The 20,679-nt window shown below is 34.7% G+C and overlaps 1 protein-coding gene across 1 annotated transcript in view; it reads right to left on the reverse strand.

Moving 5' to 3' along the window:
• Positions 1-20,679, reverse strand: part of DYNC2H1 (dynein cytoplasmic 2 heavy chain 1) — a 187,464-nt gene that overhangs the window by 14,713 nt on the left and 152,072 nt on the right. The window contains exons 84-85 of the mRNA XM_074860186.1: positions 18,076-18,285; positions 15,178-15,267 (exon numbers count right to left, since the gene is read on the reverse strand). Of these exons, the coding sequence (XP_074716287.1) occupies positions 15,178-15,267; positions 18,076-18,285 (300 nt within the window). The remainder of the gene's footprint in view (positions 1-15,177; positions 15,268-18,075; positions 18,286-20,679) is intronic.

The following is a 20,679-nucleotide window of genomic DNA, read 5'->3' on the forward strand; positions in this document are numbered from 1 at the left end:
GCAGAAGCTACACTCTCGTTACACAATGCACCTGCCAGGCATCCATACACTGTTTAAAAAGTACTCCACTGTCTTCTTTGAACTGCTGACAGACAAATAATTCCATAGAAGCATCTTGGAAGTGACAAAATCATCCAAAATACAAGTAAATATCAATAAGTGAATTTTATTTTGTCAGTGTGTCAGACACATCTCCATAATGTTTCCACCATGTTCAAACATTTAATTGGTGATCTTTTTATCTGTCACATCACTGATTATGAGCCCTCAACCCAAATGATTCTGAATCAGTTAGGAGATTTTTGCTTTCCATTTTCATTAGCTAAATGCACACAGTTAATGACTCTTGTCTGCATGATTCTTCTAACGACTTTACATAACAATCTCTTTTATCATATAGCAGTAATTCTGCATTCTGGTTAGGACAGATTTTGTAAATCGTTTTGTGTAATAAAAGTAGACACAATCATTTCAACTTGTATTTAATATAATCATTCTATTGCCGTTATCAAATAAACTTCTAATGTAACTGCTAAAGAGAAACACCATCAGGAACATAGATGCTTATATTCCACCCAATTAAAAGACCAGTATGGGTGATATTAATTCTGAACTCTTATAATTAAGTAGCACTAGGAAATACACAGTAACAAAATAACTTTCATTTGATCACAAAAGCAAAGTTTGTAGTTGCTTGTACTGCTCTACATAGAGCTGAAGACATAGCTCATTCACAGCTGTTTAATAAATAATTTAAGATTTAATTGCAATCAAAATGATAATAAAATGTATTTTTACAACACAAGTGTAAAAAATTATCCTTATACTTATTCTCCTTTTTGTCTTGTACGACCATATGGAAGCATGTTAGTGAAGTGCCACAGTCTCATAAGACAACATTCTATTAAATGGATCATTTGTCACTAGTACATCTACTGCCACTCTCATAACACTTGGAAGAGATCAGGTCTTGAAGGGAAGGAACTTTAAGCTAAGCTGTAGAAAGACTGAAGTGATGTTTCTTGAAAATGAGGAATCTTGTAACAGCTTAGCTGTAGTATCTTCATTTCCCTCTCCCATCCCGACTCCAATCAAAACATACACTGACTTCATTTGTCAAAGTGATGCAAAGTTGCTTGGCTGATTGATCTTGGATGGCCATGTAGCATTTCAGTCTGAAGGACCTTCTTTCATCACCAACTCAGTAGAAAACTTTGCCTTTCCTGCCAGGTAGGCAAAAATAATCCACATATTTGCTACTTGCCAGCGGGATTACAGTGAGAAGACTACCATCAGCTCCAAGACGGTGTAAAATCTAGCTATTTGTCTCTGCAGCTCAGGTCAATACCCACTACTTCCCACTACTCACTCACTCCTATCTCCCATAATATGGTCTTTAACAGGTTTGCTGCAATTCAGGATTTGGTTTTCTTCTTCAAAACAGCTAATAGTTGAGACCTAAACTCACTAAAAGCAGATTTCAGTGTATGAATTAATGGTACCTCTTTGGTTACATACGGCAGCTATAACATCTGGGAAAAGGCATACGAAAGTTGAAATGGTATAGAACTTATTCTTAAAACTAAATTCACATTATATTAATAATTTCTATTATAACAATAATGTGGCCTACAAGCCCAAATATCCTAACCTCAAAAAGATTTATGTTACAAAGTAAAATTAAAAATCTATCATACACTCTTTTTGTAACTGTTTATTTCAGTATTTCAACATTTCAATATTTCCTGAATGTTTCTTATCACAATGAAACTAGAAATTTGTTTGAATTGTCCATGATAGATTAATTTAGCATATGATGATTATAAATATAATATCAAAATTTATCAGCAATACCCAAACTGCTTGCAAAGCAATTCCTGGCAGGATATTTAAAAACTTTAATTAATGTGAGGTTCTGTTTGGTATAATAAAAGGATTTTTTTTTTTACAAAAATAAATCTCTAAGTGTGGTCTCAGGTGGTTCAAATAATAATTTTTCATATATCTTAACATCCAAGAAGCCTCTGTTCCATTTTCAGAGAGAAGCCTTTCTTATCTTCTATAATCCCAAAGCAAACTTAGCACCTCATATCAAACAGTGGAAGGAATAAGAAGGCTGCCAGATTTTCACATTATCATTTATACAACTTTAGGATCACAGAACTCCTCTACAATGAATCAAGTACTTATCCTTCACCTGTTTTAATTCATTCCAAACATATTCTTTTCTACTATGTTTTCCTGTTGGTGTGGTCCCAGAAGAGAACTTTTCTTGAAAGAGAAAATCATATAAATCACTACAGAAGTGATTTCATTTCTGTGCCTAGATGGAAAATTGTATTCACTGTTATATGAATATGCATAGCCAGAAACCATAGAGCACAATTGTTTTCCCTTTAGTTTTAGAGGGATTTGAAGTTACTAGGGGAAAAAAATGCAGGACTTTGGATAAGTCTGAGAGCAAATGATGGTGAATAGCACTGCTAGGAGAGTAAGTATTCAGTTAACCAGAGTTTAGATTAAGCAAAGGTCAATCAAGCAGTTACGCTAGAGTCCTGTTTTCCTCACCGTGCAGCAGCTGTTCCATAGGTGTGCTCCTAAGTGTTTCCATCCAGTGGTAAATACCAGCAGGAGTAATTGTATTACACTCCAAAGAAATTAAATAGAGGTATTTTTTCTGGCATTGAGCACAGAAGGGGTAATGCATAGCTTCTCAGGAGCAACTGGCATACAACAATTTGCTCCCTTGTGGTAATTTTTTGTATGTGAAATCCTTAAGCTATTATTCTTGAGTTAGTTATCCTTTATTAAATGAACATGTGAATACTGCAGTATTTCAGGTCTATGATAAGGTGTTGGCACATACTATCTTTCAAATGGTAAATCACACAGGAATTTAATCTGGAGTCCTATTTTTGTCTTAAAATAGTTTTTCTGGTTCTTTATTTTTTGTTTTTGTTTGGTTTGGGTTTTTTTATTTTTATTTTAGAGCATGCTGACCAAAATTGCTGGTTAGTGCTTTAAATAAAATACTATTATTTCTTTATTTCAGTTTGACATGCCTCGGAAACCCCCTGTTTGTTCAGGAAGTCTGAATACTAACACAATAGCACAGTGCTGAAGCATAAAAATTCTGAATTCATTAGCATCAACATGTTAGCTAGCAATGTGCCAGACGCATACATGCAGTAAGGCATAGCTGAGGGAAGCATTAGCAAATGTGATCTCATTCCGGTTACTATTAATTTATTTTTATCAAAACAGGAACTTAACTTTCCATGAATTACTACTTCCTACATTTAATAAGGATATCAGAATGATGATGCTGCATAAGAACTGTAACACCATACTGACAAATTCATGATTGATGTATGCCAAAAATACCTACTTTCAGATATTTCCTATATGATCACTAAACACAGAATCCAGTTAGACAATATTCATGCTTCATGCCTTCTAGTTTCTTCTTTTTCTACAACTAAATACATCAATTACTAGGTGCTAGATCACATTTGCTCTAACATAGAGTATAACTCGGTAAGGAAGTATAAGAGCTTGGACTAATCCTTGGTAGAACCAGAAATTATGTGCAGAGCAAAGGGGACAAACATTCACAGAAACTTCAGTGTCCTCTTCTTCTGAAAGAGATTATGTTCCTACTTCCTACCTCCACTGGAGAGAAGTTGCAGGTGAGGGAACGCAGTGGCACAAAATATTCATTTGCAGATAACAGACAAGACTGCCTACCATAATCCTTGGACAAAGTCAGGACTACATCAGACATAATTTCTTTGCAGAGTTTTGGAGCAGGGATGCTGCAACCTACATTGTCATGGTGCCGGTGTTACTAAACAGGGGTACAGAATACTCAATATACTAGGCACTAGTAATGATGGGATGCACCACAGTAATTTGTTTTATAGTACCAGCTTGAAGGCTACGTTACAATAGGGAGAGCCAACAGAGAACTGCTTACTTTGCTATGGTTCATTTTCTCTGGTCAACACCCCATGAGATACAGATTTTCTATTAAGCATCTCCTGCACAGTCCTTGTTTCTCTTCTGAAACAAAAACCCCTTGGACTGTAGTCACCAATCTCTTTTTTCTTTTTTTTTTTTCTTTTTTTTTTTACTGTTTACCAGTCATTTATTTTCTGCTGACACCCTCTCTTGAGGCTGTCAAAACTCAGAGAAAATCTCTGTGTCACAGAACTCTTCTCTATTAGCAACTATTAAGGCTTAACCTAACTCTCAGATATGTGTGCAATGTTTATCAAACACACTGTGCTGGGTTTGTGTGGTGGGGTTTTTGGTAGTGGGGGTGTGGGCTACAGTGGTGGCACCTGTGAGAAGCTCCTCAAAAAGCTCCCCCGGCTCCAGGTCAGACCCACCTCTGGACAAGGCCAAGACAATTAACAACGGTGGCTGCGCCTCTGTGATAACGTATTTAAGAAGGGGAACAGGAGAGGGGGTTGGGGGACTTGTGAGGAGGTGTTATGAGAAAGACACCTCTGTGAACACTGAGGTCAGTAGAAGGAAAGAGGAGGAAGAGGGGGAGGTGCACTGGAGCAGAGAGCCCCCCTGTATCCTGTGGTGAGACGGCAGGGCCACCCCCCTGCCACACATGAAGGTCACTGGAGGAGCAGAGATTTGCCTGCAGCCTGTGGAGGACCCCCGGGACTCTGTGGGAAGAAGAAGCCCCCCTGTTGTAGCTCAGTGCTGGGAGCACTGCAGCACATGGAGGTGACCCGTGCTGGAGCATCTCAAGAAGAATGCATCCTGTGGGGAGGACTGACAACAAAGACAGTTTGTGGAGGACTGTCTCCCCCGAGAGGGACATGACGTGGAGCAGGGGGAAGAATGCAGAAGAGTGCTTCCCTCCCCTTTGCAGGAAGAAGCAGTGGGCTGACCACAACCCCCATCCCCTGCCCTGTGCTGCTGAGGGAGGAGTTAGAGATACTGGGAACAAAACTGAGCCCTGGAAGAAGGGAGGGGTGGGGAGAGGTGTTTTAAAGTATGGTAACGCTTCTCACTGTCCCATCCTATCTGTTAAGTGTTGGTTTTGTTAGTGTTTGAAGTAAAGTGATGATCTTGCGATGATGCAAGCCCAGCCTAAACAAAGGAAGTATACGATCGCATGGCCATGTCTGTGACATGACATCCTGGAACACACCATGCTGGCTCACACTAAAGCTACTTACACTCCACCGAACAGAACACAGCAACATGGGATTACTGCTTAGACTATCAAATGGTTTGTTCAACAAAGCATAACTTTGTGCAGACACAGAAATTAGTGCTTTTTTTTTTTAAATTGGTGTAATAAGTTGGCATGGATTGTTGATTGTTCCTACATAGTAAAGCCACGGCATTTAGAGTGAAGGTACCTCATGCACAGTATATGAGCTATTTGAGGCCCATAAAGCCTTTCTTTAAACCAGAAAGGGAAATTTTTTATTGTGGCCAACCCCAACAGAACAAGTCATCATCATGGCTGCAGGTCTCTTTCAGATGTCCTGTCACACTTGAGGGCTAAGAGAATGCTGAAGATCAGTAGAATGGCATAAAGCTTCATTCAAACCTGTTGTCAGGAGAAACAGGCATTATGGAGTAATTTAGGGAAAAAATATTGCACATTTTGTTAAACAGCACAGATTTCTTTGCTTTATTTTTAAATGCATTTTTGTTATCTTTTTTAGATACAATGGTTCTAGTCTGAAAATTATTTCTGTTATATAAATAATTTATTCATAAAATTAAACATTTGGCAGCAATATCTATGTCATTTTGATACCTACTGCACAAAATTTTAAAGCATCCTACAGTATCATGAAATCAGAATAATCAGAGTTCGAAGATCTCTGGAGATCTTCTAGTCCAACTCCCTATCCTCAAAGAAGGGCTAGCCTAGACTAGATTGCTCAGGGGCTTGTTCAATGATATTTTAAATATCTTGAATGATAGAGATCCCACAATCTGGGCCACCTGTTTCAGTGTCTGACCACCCTCAACATTTTTTCCTTCCAAATGCCTAATCAGTTTCCATTCTTGCAACTTGTGTCTGTTTTCTCTTGGCTGATCTTATTACGTGCCACTACATATGTCTAATACATGAAACATTTGACATTTTCAGGGCATATAACTAGATTTATCACTACTGAATATTTAACATTTAAGAGAGAAGTACTACATCGAAGTGGTATAAATCAAGTGCATATTCATTAGAGCAGATTTGACCCAAAAGATACAATGGAAAAGTTCTAAATTATAAAATAATAGAATTCAGGTTGAAAGGGGCCTCTGAAAGTCATCTGATCCAATTGCAGCTCAAAGTAAGGCTAAATTCAATGTCAGTTTAGGTTGCTCAGGGCATTGTCTACTCTAGTTCTGTATATCTCCAAAAGTGGAGCTTCACAAACCTCTCTGGGGAACCTGGGCAATGTTTATTTCGACCAGACAGTCAAAAACTGGACAAGTGCTTCAGATGTGGCCTCAAAAGTGCAGAATAGGAAGAAAAAACAACTCCCTTTGACCTTTAATAAGTTCATTACGAATTCTGCATTTCTATGGTATCGTGATTATCATGGGTGACACATATTTTTTTACAAATTGGCAGCTAATAAGCAACACAATTTTATTATTCTAGTAATATCTTACTGTATTTTTTACTTGATGGATTCTTCTGTTGATATGTTCAAATCCTCAATTTTTACTTTCTCAGTCTGATGAAAATGAAATAGATGAATACACATGTCTGAATAAATCTATTTTATAGCTTCATAATTACATATCTGAATAATGGACAATATTTGGTTGAGTTCTAAATTATTTACTGTATTTTGCCTGATATGTAGGTAATTTCAGTTGACTAAATTTATCATATGGATCATGAAATATTAGAAATGACACTGAAAATGGTAATTATAGAGAACCTATAAGAAAATACATTGTAAGTGTAAGGTAAAGGATGTACAACACTGTACAACAGTACAAACTTGATGGGAATTCTGAAACTCAGGCTCAGATGTAGAGAACAGATTCCTCATTAGATCATAACTCGCGTAGTTCTGAGTGACTACATGAAATTAACAATATAAAGATATCACTGCCTGCAAATGTGCTCTTACACATTCTCCTCCATGTAAGGGCACAAATTCTAAATAAATTGCTATTTATAGCACTCAGATGAATACAGTCAGAAACATACTATAGAGCAGGATGGTATTTACCCTTCCTGCCTTTAAGCATCACTTACATGCCTAAAATGGGGATCTAAGCTTCCTATCACTCTTAAGAACTCTTCTTTGACTCAAGTTTTTTGGGTTTTTTTCACTCAAATACATCCCTCGCTGAACATTTAGAGACAAAGACCACATCAAGAACAACTCTACTAAAATCAAAAAAACCCCACCAAAACCCCAAACCAGAATGCCTATGTGTTTATTCCAGTTTTAAAATACAGTCGTGACAACAGAGTTATTGAGTGCACTTGCATCCTGGACTGGTTGCTTTATTTGAATGTGAATTCCCAAGAGTAAAACTACAGCACACAAACAGATAAACAAGGATTTAGTCAAGAATTACTCTCATGAAGCTTTTCCTTCACAAACTAGATTTGAGATGACAGCTCTGAAACTTTAAAAAGTTTTTTATATTTGTACAGGAGTACAATATGAAACTATGTTATCATTTCAAATTCAGGTGTATGGAATCTCCTGCAGAGAGAAAGATAGGTCAACATGCAGCTATATTTCTGCCTTTCCCCAAAGAAATGCCAAAAAGATTGTTAATTAGGGATGATGCTTGCTTGTGAAATGGCAATGTGTTTCTATTAGAAAATCGGCACACTTTTTAATATATATATCTGCAAGTGCTATTTGAGGAATAGTTATATCATGTTACCACTGATCTTGATCAATTCAAATCTCAAATCAAGAGATCAAATATTTTGTAAACTATTTCACTAAGCCACTTCTCACTAAAACAGTTCAGAACAGAACCATGACCACATCTAGTTACTTTTTAGTTACAAAGCTGTCTTATTACTCTAAGAAATTTATTTCTATGTATGCACGTATGACTATGAAATCACAATTATAAAACAAACAATAAATGTTTTTGCATAGATGGCTTATTATTTATTACTTTTTAATCCGTTATTTATTATTATTTAATTTATTATTATTATTTTAATTGCTTATTATTAGTAGACAAAATTTTTGTAAATATAGTGGCGATCAGAAGAGCAAGTTACTGCAAATGAGTTGTCTAGAAAAAAGCAAAGCAGGTTGATAGACTGTATCTGCAAACTGGTGTATTAGCATGTTGCAGCCTTCTAATTTATTAACGGCTGGAATTTAAAATTACCAAAGTCTTTGACAGCATAATGTAAGGAGACTCATTTTCATATGCAAATGATAATAACATCCTTTTCTACCACTTGTACTATAATTAACCTTTTTTTGCTTGAGCTTTTGTCAGACAAGACTATCCATCTTACTCTGCTTTCTCTTGCAGACAGCTTTGCCCATGATAAAGGAAAGAGATACAATAAGAAACAAGTTATTAGAAACTGAGCAATCTACATTTTAAATTTTAACAATTTAAATGCATACAGTTTATTAGTATTTTATTACTGTATCTTTTCAGATTTCTTCTTGTATTGTGAAAATGTATCTTGTAGCTTAAAGAGAAAAATCAATGAATGGTGATTATTTTATCAGATTAAATAAAGTATATCAACTACAGCTTTAAATCATATAATACAATGTAGAGTTTCTTGTAACTTATGGAGTACATAAATACTAACTTTCATCCATACATACAGAATAAATACAGAACACTAAATCTATTTCTTTTACATTTAAACTGAGGTTAGAAAAAAATATAATTTTCATTAAAATAAGGTAATTTCTCAGAAAGTGCATAGAGACAATGACCTGGGTTTTTCTTCTTTTTTATGCAACACTTGTAAAAAAACTTTTCATGGGTGATCATCATCTGCAATCAATATTCTACAATCAGAGAGCTAACAACTGGTTGGTAGTATGATAAAGGATGCTGCTCAAACTTCTGCTTACAAGGTAGTATTTAATAATTAAAAAAGAATAGCAATTCTCAAAAAACATGCTTAGAATTCTGAAAGTTTAATCAACAGGAGTTGAATTCTGTTGAGACAGATTACTTTGCAAAACATTTAAGCTCGTAACTTGCAAATGTCTCAATTTAACAGAGCATCTAAACTTCATTCAGATTAAGTTTCAACAACTCACGATGAAACTGAACAAAATGCAAGTAGAGATATCTTTCCTTTCCAAATGCTGCTTTTTAAAAACTGTTTTTCCATGAATAAAGTAAATTGTTTTCCCAAACCAAGATAATCCTTGCTCACTGACAGCCAAAAAATATTTCCATTTAAAAAATAGCCAAGTTTGCAGATTTAGTGTGAAAACCCACTGTATTCTGCAGGAAAAGAATAATCGCTCTAGAAAAACCAATGATTTCAGTACCTCTAGAAAGTAAATTGGTGCACAAAACAAAAAAGAAAACTTAAGGAATCCTTTCACCTCAGGCTCCCAAGCATGAACACAGCTTTCTGTGAGTCCCAAGAGTATATAAACTATCTGAGCATAAAAAATGCTTCAGCTTCTGCTTTAGCTTTCTTGGAAACTAGACCTTGTTTTGGTGGACAACGCCTATGATCCATGCAAGTCTGATACTTTCATCTTACATTCCATGTGGCCTTCTGTTTTTTGGATGGTGTATCTTTATAGAGCACTATTACTCTATACTGTCCACTACTAAATCAATACAATCTAACTGAAACAGTGACTAAAAAGGGAGTTGATACAACAGCTAGATCTATCAGAACTTCAAATTTGCCTATTACATGAGAGACAAAGAAAAAATCTACATTTTTATAGTAGGACTTGCAAATTTCCAATTTTTACCAAGCAGTTATCACTTAGATAAAAGGTCTTGAAAGATGTATCTTGGCTGATAAATTCTGAACAAAGTGAAATCAAGCTGCAACACGATGAGAGCTGTGGGAGCCAATTAAGACTCAGTTTCTTAGCAGATAATACTAGGTTGCAGTTGTATTTTTGTTTTGGTATTCATGACAGCTGAAGAGAAGAAGCCAAGAAAAGCAACAGAAAAACACTAATTCTTTAGAATAAGGTGGAAATTTGAATTAAAATAATGGAATGGGTAGATTTAAAATGCAGTATTTTAATGTATTTTTGTGCTTTAATATTAGAATACTAAGTGTGAAGTATTCTGCACTGTAGAGATACCTAGGTAATGGCTGTTCAAAGAGAGAGTGATGAGAGGAACAATGACGAGGTGGGGAACGCAGCCAACCTAATCCATCTGAATCAGCTACTCCTAAAACCATAAAAGACAAACCATTAACCTATTGTCCCTGCTGCAAAATCTGCTAGGGCAACCTGCTAGAAAAAATTCTGAAATGCTATGCAAACTAAGTGAGATTACTTAAAGGGGGGGTATATGTCTTATTATGGAGTGCCCAAGCGAGTGAATCTGGGGACTGGACATGACAATTCTGAGATTGTACAAGAGCAAAAGTGGGGAAAGGTGGAGAGGGATGAACAAGAATGGGAAATCAGAGAGGGGTGTACAAGGACATGTCACACGTGGAGAGGCTGCTGGTCAGTACACTTTGGCCAACCTTGCACCTAATCACCAGAGTCTGTCCTATCCTCCTCTTAAGCTTTATTTTTAGGGTTTTTTTTTTGTGCAAGCATGTTCTCTATGTGGGGAAGGGAATCCACTAGCAAACTTCTAGCAGTACCAGCCAGCAGGAGGATAAGGGGTCTGGGAGCTGTGTGCTGCAGACTGAGGGACTGGAAGCAAGACAGGGGAGAGAACAAAAATCAGCCAGATTCAGAAAGGGTGTTTTCCTTGAGCAATGAATCACAGAAATAGGATAGGGCTATTCATGCCATCTGTGTTTATGCAGCTGCCTGTAAAGGTACTGTCCTCCTCTGTTAGCCTGTGTGTGGTTGGCTGTGTCTGTACAGAGTGTGTTTCTGTGACTATTTTGGGATTGATGTTCAGCCTCTATTTCTCAGATTTTATGTGCAAATCATCTATTGTTGCATTAAGATTGATTTATAGGCTCCTCAGAGTTCTTTAACTCAATGAAAATTGACAGGACTTGATTTCATGGCTTTCTAAGAGCAGACTTTCTGCCTGTTAGTAGTGAATGAAAATTGAACCTCTTTGCCTAGATGCCTTGGGTCTGAAGGAAGAATCCTGTGTCTGTTATTCTCAGGTTTTCTAGTAGCTTCAGCAGGCAGTTTCCAAAAATTCAAACCTCATATACCTTGGGTGTCCAATCTACTTTTCTGGGGACCTAATTGTTGAAACGGAGGAATAGTAAGGGTTCCAAAACAGAAACAAAGTCATTCTACCTCAAATAGTAAGACAGTAGTAAAATAGTAAAAATCTTATACTAGGGGATCAAACTGGTATTGAAATTGAAGATTACTACCCTAGATTTCACTTAGGATTGGAGGGGACAAGAGATAACAGCATCCCAGAGAGATACATACAAGTCTCTTGATAAAATATGAAATAGAACTTTTTAATATACTATTTTAGGAGTACTTTATAGATAAACACACATTTTCAACAAAAACTTCCATAACTTATGCAAATAAAAACTTTCAGTTTTCATAGTCATTTCCTTGATTAGAACTCTGAAAGTAGTGTTAATGATTCTGAGGTCAAACAGTCTTCATTTTCAGTGTATGCTGTAAGCCTTTTAGCCGCTGTCTGACCAAACAGTCATCCAAAGGAAGAACTGTTTTACAGATGATTTAAAAACAGCTCAGTCCAAAGAAAGAAATAAATATTTTAATTTAAAATATAAGGTCTTGTTGGAATAAGAGGGGGTTTTTTTGGAAGAAGTTAAATTAAGCTCTTTATTTAGTTAGTTCTTGTGGAAACAAAAAGTTCCAATTTGTTGATCTGAAACATCTTTTTCAATGTTGATATTCATTTGACATTTGCTTGGGCTGCTGTTTTGCCTCTTAATAGCTGTAGTTCTGGGTTTCTTCTCTCTCTTTCTCTTCTGCTGGTACCCACAGCCAAGAGAAGACACTTATCTACAAAGTGGGATGGACTTAAATTCCATTATACACAGATGTATATCATTGCTCAGCTATCATCATGTACCATGAGAGGGAAACCACAGAATACATTTATGATGCCACCATGAGGAAACTGGGAGTATAAGGATCAAAAATTACAATCAACACAAAGATCTAGGGTGATTCATAAGCTTCATATCTTAATGTTGATAGCGAATAAATCACTGTAAACAAGCTGAAACACAATATTGTAAATTCAGTGTCAGCATTGCTAATTGAAAGTATTCAGAAGTCTTCATCTCAGAAGAATGTTCAATACACAGAATTTTTGTTTTAAAGCAAAAGCTAACATCCAAATATCAGAACTTCCACCTGAGAAGAAATCACATATTTCCATCAGCTCTATCACTACGACATAGTACACAGAAAAACATGGCACTACTGCATTTTGCATATACTGATTTGTTCACACTTTAAGTAGGCAGATTTCCTTTTTTTATTTTGCTTTTTCTGAGTGAATGCAGACCCAAGAAATGCAACACCTGTTGTTTTTCTGTCGTTATGTAATGCTCTCAGAACATCTTTACACTTCTATAAATTCTGTTATAATTATTCTACCACCTGGTCTATATTTTGGGTTCTTCCCCATCCCCATTAAGAGTTTGTAAGAGAGCAGTTGCTTTTATTATTTTCTGCACTGGCAGCAAACATCTTGACAAGGCAACCTTTAACTAATAAACTAAGTAGAGACTTACTGCATCCTTAGCAGATGCAATCTTTCAGTACAACTTTTATGTTCCAGTGTTTCCTATTTTTCTCTTGAAAAACACCTGAATCAAATCTGTCTCAAATGGTGAAGGTATATCTTATAGTGAATGAAACAGAGGAGGCATGAGTAACTATCAAAAAACCATGATGATGGAGTTGGTGATATAAAACTAAAGTAATCCAAAATACGTCCTTTATTGAAATATAAATCTGAAGATAATTTTCAGAGTTATGAGAAAATCTTTATTGAAGCCTTTATTGAATTTCTGGATACCAAATCTAGAATTAACTAATGATAAATTACATTTACAAAATCAATAAAGAAAAGTCACAAAAAAAGAAAGTTAACTAAAAAATGATCAAGCCTAATCAAAATCTTGGTGTAATACAAACATGAATTGAAATGACATTGAAGTTAAAAGATGATTCAACTGAAATGCATAATGAAAAATCATCAACATTTTTCCAGTAAAATACATACAAAAAGAAAAACATAGAAATGGTATTTCAGATGTGATCTGACTAGAAGCTTAAGAAGCAAAACAGACTGATAATGTAGTATTAAGAATTGCTTCAAATACAACTGTATTACATTTTTGATGTAAAAAAAAAAATAACAGATATCTGGTCATCTGTCACTACTTTCTATTGTCAGTAACAAAAAAATTAACACAATTTACTGCTTATGGATACAGTTATATATTTACTGTAAATCTCTGCCTTAATAATCTGTCCCTCTCTTACAATAAGTGTTTAAAATTGCAAATTATTTCTTCATAATAACTTTCATAAAAATGAGTAATCCAATTGTACAATTTTGTCAGCGCTTTGAATGATGAGAAAGGAAGATTCCTATCATGGTATAATATAATGCAGCACATTTTCCAACAGTTGATTGGAGTAATATATGGAAATAAAAACTTTATTAATATGCTTGGCTGCAAATCATCTATTACTGTTAACACTAATTTCATCCTATTACACTCTGCCCTATTATCTCCACTTTTTATGGGAGACGCACTCCACACAGAAGCTTGAATTCTAATTTCAAGGCTTCAGTTTTTAAAATATCATATAAATAAGGAAAATCACATGCAGTTTGGTTACAACCAAATAAAGGTAGAAGTCGCAAACTGCAAGGTACTCTTGAAGATTATGAACACCACTGACTAGGCCACAAATCATGTTTGTTAAATAATAATGACCATAATAGCCAGTCAAAAGACAGAAGGGACTAAATTCAACTCTAGTTATATCACCAAACAACATCTGAACAAGCTTTCTCACTTGTTGCTATATATATTTACACTTTATTATTTATAATTGGAGCTTTTTTGTGAAGCAAAGGATAAAGAAAAAATAAGCATTAGCCAAAAGAAATGGTTTGCATAACAAGAGTCTTATTAATACTTCAGAAAAATCCATTTGATAGTCTCTTTAGAAAAAGTAATGCCTAGAAATCATTTGCCCCTCAAATCTTCCTTCTGAATCTGACAGTCAACACTAATGTGCACAGAAATCTTCTTCATATCTCACTGGACAAGACTGTGTTAATCAAGGTCAAAACCAGCAGCTTTCTATTTATTGCCTGGAGGTAATAGAAGATCTGTCACTCCTAAAGGAACCTCTCGGAGGTTCGTACAGTTTCCTCTCTATGTATTCAACATGATAAAATCTGTTTCCTGAAATACTAATTAATTTAGATAAATGAGTTTTTAACTTGTCTGCCTATTATCTTAAATATACCTCTTCTGCCAATCAAAGTATATATAGATTTACCTTAACTAAAAATGATTTTCTTCACTGTCAGACTGTAGATTGACAGAGTTGTTGTCAGACTCTGCACCTTCTATTATAGCCCCTTGTAAACCTGGAGAATGCAGATGTTTTCTTTATTTGCTTCAAGCCTTCTATGAATTTCTACATTATCACTATTAGAATTGCTTCACTTTATCTCTTTATACGTATCTTTCTACCAGATTAGTGTGTCTTGACTTAGATGTAAAGATTCATCTGAGTAATAATCTATCTTTTTTCCCCACAGTTCATCAGAAAGACTAATGACTAAAATCTAAGATGTAAATCTATTGTGAATTAACTAACTACATTACTGACTTCAAATTGCTCAGTCTGCTGTCTTCACATTTCTCATCTATAAAGTTTTACACGCCTTTTCATACAGTTAAAACTCTTTGGGACTTGTGTTTGGAAAGGCCTACTGTAGTGCAATTCACATAACATACCATTTCACTGAACACCAGTGTACTGAGGTAAAATCACTCTTTAAAATTACCTTTATAGCCAGTGCTCGAGCTACAAGACTTCTAAGATATTGTAAAGGATCTTCTGGACCTTCCCACTTGCTTTGCCATGTGATGGGACACTGAAATAAAAATATATTTACTGAAAGTATCCATTCAAAACTATAATCATTACATCTTAAACTGGCAATTCGAATGAAATTAAATAATCTGAGATCAAATATATCTACAAAGAAAAAAGGCAATACAAGCAATAGAATGATCAAAGCATACAACCACTAATAGGAAGGTCATATTCCTGCTAATTCTTTTTGTGCCCCACAGAGATACAGTGCTGATGGACAACTTAGAAGAACCTCAGCTATGCAATAAGGGAATATCAGTAGGTTCCAGGAACACTTCAAAAAGGCCTACATTGATACTTTCTTGGAAAGCCACAGTGGCATCTTTTAATTGCAGCCACAGGTTCTCACTCCTTTCCTGCTGCCTTCGCAGACTTGAACAGCAGTTGTGTGGCTCTGTGGTGAAGTGAATCTGGTACAATTCCTCTGCCTGATTATTTTCTCTTCATCTTAAAGTGTTTGTAGAACAACACCTGAGAATAAAATCCTGCAAGATATCCCCAAATTTTTCATTGACTTAGAAAAGAAAGTTTTAAAAAATCCTCTGTTAGATTTCCTCCTTATAAAATAAGGATGAAATTCTATCTACTCCACAGGAATCTGCAAAGCACACTGAAATTGACTCTGCAAGAGTCTCCTACTTCTGTGAAAGAGAACTGATGTAAATTATTACCCGAGGAATATTTCACAATACTGAAGATGCTGAGCAGAATAAACAGTTTATACTGTTTAACATTTACAGTTGCATTTTCAAGTATGTTCACAATCTAATAGCACATGTGCTGAACAGATTTTCAAAATTTGATCACAGAAGTTCATAAGAAAAAATATCTTTCAAAGTAAATATGTGTACCTTTCATAGAGAAAAAACAGAAAACATCTGGATCTGGGGACACTAATTAATAAAGAATTGAATAAACTATAATACATACTCAATTAATAAATCACAGTTAACTGCATGCTTTTTTGCATAATTATGATTTTTTGAAAAGTTTTTGTATTTGAAAATATTGTCCTTGCATTTTTGCAGACTCTTTAGCCATGCATTTACAGGCAGCTCACCAATCTATCATCTAGAAAGCATTCACCTAATGTTGTTAATATATAAGTCTAAATTTAAAGTAATAGCTTAACTAATTGTTAGTAAGGAAACATATTTCAGATGTACACTAACATAAATTTTGCACAAATAACGTATATTGCTGAAACGATTAGAAGTCATACATTTATTGAGTTTTACATTTCTGTTGGTAATCTAGCAGCTTCTTCAGGTGCTATAATCTTAAAAGAACTATGATCTTGGTGCTTTTAAAATATAAGTTTTTAAAAATAGCCCTTTCTTACATAATATGTGACCACACTAAACTAAACAAGAACAGTATATAGAAAATACATTAAACAAATCACTTTAAGACGATAAATACAGTGAGGTTTAGCTGCCATGCCAAGAATGTGGCATTAGCCTCTCTGGAGGCCTGCTGAAAAGATTGCTTTATGGTCACAATCCAATAAAGTGATCTGTGTCAAGGTAAATGGATAAGTAAGCAGATGAAATGACAGAAACACTTTGTTCAATATATCAGGAAGCACTGAACTGATGTTTGTGAGAGATAAAAATGCATAGAATCTTTAAGTACATTTCTGTGACAGTGATCAGCTTCATAGCTCCTGCTGCTTCCAATTTAAGAGTTCAGCTTAAGCACACAAGCAAGACATACTCTCTTGTTCAGTAACAAGAAATATAACAATAAATACTAAAAAATGGCCATTACATGTATCATCTGCATTCACTATGGCTTGTACTTAGCACCAATTTCTACCACACAGTCAAAACATGTTTAAAAGTCAATGAGATTGCTAACATGAAAATGTTAATTTATTCTAATTGTACTGCAATTTTGCTAACAAATGCTGTCTTGTGAATCTGAAAAGACAACAAATTTAATTACTGTTTTAATTAGAAATTTGATAGATCAATAAATGCATAACAATCTTTTTAACACTTGTTCCTCACATGAAGATAAACAACATGTTAATAGGAATTATTGTTCATGGTAGAGCCAATCTCAGTATCTGTGCACTAGCATCAACACGATTTATCAATTGCTGCAGGTGAAACAAAACAGAGTCTCATGTCAATGTTTGACTATCTTTGGAATCCAATTATCTAGCTATTAATGACAGAAGATGTAAATTTGCAGTCACTAATTGTACCAGTTTATAAACACGCCCAGTTTGATGCCAGAAAACATGGAGAAAGTACATATACAAATTTGGGTTGCTTTTCTCATATAGCAAGAATATAGAGTGAGATGATAGGTTATGATAGGCACAGCTTGTCTGGTGTGATATGGCAATAATCGATACCAAATAAATGCAGAAAGCAAATTGCGATTACAACTGCAGTAAAACTTAAATTTTAAGAAACTATAAAAACTAAGAAAAGGGACAGATTTCCATGTTTTACTGGCTAATATATTTGACTTATCTAGCATGGTTTGGTATTTGAAATAGAAATAGTATTCCACAATTTCTAATCTTATCAGATTTGTCCTTAAGAGAAAGCTTGATAAAAGTATAATATACTCAGAAGCTCCTGCAAGTACTTCAAGCAACATTTTTCTGGGTTTTCATTCCAGAAAAAACATGGTTCTGTCTTAGAGTCACTATCAATAAAAGACCTCCACTTCAGAGTGTCTGTCAATAAGAGAGAGCAAATGGTGATGTGAAAATATGTATTAGAATTCTGTTCAGTTTACTTGGTTTTCTTCATTACTTAAAATGTAAATTCATGACAAAATGACTTACCTTCTGATTTAGCAGAGCACTTGCTAGTCTTTGCACTTCGGAATTCAGTAATGAGGTACCTCTGATGACTTTACTTAAAGAAGCAAGTGACTGATGGACACTTTGCACAAGGCGAATTGCATTGAATTGTTCCAGAGTAATGAATGATAAGATTGGAGATCCTTGTTGCTCCACAGGAGGAGACACCTTCTGATGAATCAGGTTAGAATTCTAAAAAAGAACATATGATGTCCAGTTAATAAAGTCAGGGAAACTGTTATGTTATACAATGTATTATTTGGTTTTTATTTGTTTTTCTTTAATTTGTTTTCTATTCATTTTTAACTTGTTTTTTACTTGGTTTTTATTTTTTTACTGTTTTACTTGGTTTTCATTTTATTACTTCAAAAGCACTGGAATTTCTGAAAAATCTTAGCAGAAATAATTCTTTTAGTATTTGTGTTAATGTGTCAATATAAAAAGCAGTAGTGTACTCAGCATAACAAGATTGCATTGGGTACTATAAACCATGCTGCGAGATATAGCTTTTGCTTTGATAAGACTAGTTCAACCTGGAAGGAAATTAAATACAAATAAACACAAAATAAATATAATATTATGTGTAAATCATGAGTAACTCAAACTCTGAGAGGTACTGCTGCTCTAACATTGACATTTTTATTACTTCCATTCCACTACAGCCACCGAAAATCCAAATTTATTCGATAATTTCAAGAGATGGTATCATTTTGCAAATCTTAATTCATTTGCAGTTTATTACATAAATATATTTTAGCATGTGTTCTGAAACTGCCAACCTGACACGTGACAAGATGCTGTAGTTATGGAATTTTCTGGAAACTTATTTATTGAAAAATTCTACAAAGCACAAATGCAAAAAGAAAACCCTAGCCTTTTGGAAAAAAATGTTTTGCTATTTCAATTTTTAGTGATTTATTAAAGGTAAAATCTGATTTTATTTTCTCTAAAGTATCTCTTCTTAAAATAACATGTAGTTTTGACTGTTTTTCAGGTTAAATAAACTTCTGAATTGTCACATGGCATCTTGCTTTCCAGAACACACAGGATGTCTGCCTCCATTATCATTGCCAGGCACTGTAAGTTTGTCAGAACTTTCACATGTTTTTCATTTCAAATTCATACTGCACACACCTATCAAGCAAAAATGACAGAGAAATGAAGAATAAGGTCTTCGCTCCTACATTATTACAGTTATACAACAAAGTTACTGTTCAAAGTGTAAGAAACATGCAGTATTTAGAAATGTTTTGGTTTGTATTTTGTCTTTGCCTGCATCCTGAAATCACAGCACTAGTTTCACTTCAATTTTTTTCAGACCATAGTTTGGTGAATATATATAAAAGATAATGTAAAACTAGCACAAGCTAGTTGGTAATTTCTTATTGGAGTGTTTAACTGCACAAAAAATGGAAGAACAAAGACATTGCAACTTGCAGGCTATGCCAGTCTCCACATAAACTGTCTTAATTCACAAACACCTTACTGCAAGAGAAGGCCTCTAAGTTCCTCAATACTGTCCTTCACATAACAGTCTCCTATGAATTGCATATTCATTTCATCACTCTTTCTAATGCCTTCTCCTGTATTAAAACAACCCATCTGTCATTTTTATAGGAAAATTAAACATGAATACCAATATCAGCTTATACATTTAATGTTCTATTACATTCCCTTAAAATCCATTATGTATATAACTCACATCAGCTTTAAAAATATCCTTATGACCTGCTTGGGAATTAAGATGAAGAACTGCTGAAGTACTGAGTGCTTTTCCTAATCGTAAGAAACTGAAGATAGGTTCTAATCTTACCATTGAATACTATATTATGCTGCCAATATTAAATTAGGTGTATTTTGAGATTTTGATCATTTTCCCTCTTTCACTTCTTGTACTTGTTACTATCTCAGTACAATGTAAGACTTCATATAGTCTCACCTAAGCTGCTCCAGAGCTTTTCTTCATCACCTTCCTAAACTCAAGCTTTTTCAAATTCCAGTATGTTCTGAAAATTGACCCCTCAGAAATGTAACAAATATAATGAAAATAAACTCATACATCTCCACTAGTACTGCATCTGATTCAAAATTCAATTTTGGTGGTGGTGGTGGGTTTTAGAAACCTCCACTGGCCTTTTGATTCTGCCTCCTCCTTCAATACTCTCTGCGTATTATTTTAGATATTAGCCTCTCACTGTTTATTGCACAAATATTTCATTGTTGACAATACAAGAAATAATGACCTTATATTTCTGCTTCACTGATTTTCCTTGGTGAAAAAAACATTGTTCTTTTGTTACAGCTGAGGTTCCTAATGTTTTAGATAAAAGAGCAACAACCCATTCATTTTCAAAACTACTTCTGCCATTGTCTTGCAGCATTACGCATCTTTATGAAAATAGTTAGCCTTCAATTTACAAACACAACAGAAGGTAAGGCAGAACACATCATGACAGCTTATGATCATATATTCAGCAGAAATAATTTCGAAGCAGTTCCAAATTTTTATATGGGTGGGCCTTCTAACTTTCACAGAGGTACTAAACAGTTTCCCTGAAACAAGGCAGAAAATGCATCCACATTACA

This window comes from Strix uralensis, chromosome 2 (assembly GCF_047716275.1).
Source record: "Strix uralensis isolate ZFMK-TIS-50842 chromosome 2, bStrUra1, whole genome shotgun sequence".
Taxonomy (NCBI): domain Eukaryota; kingdom Metazoa; phylum Chordata; class Aves; order Strigiformes; family Strigidae; genus Strix; species Strix uralensis.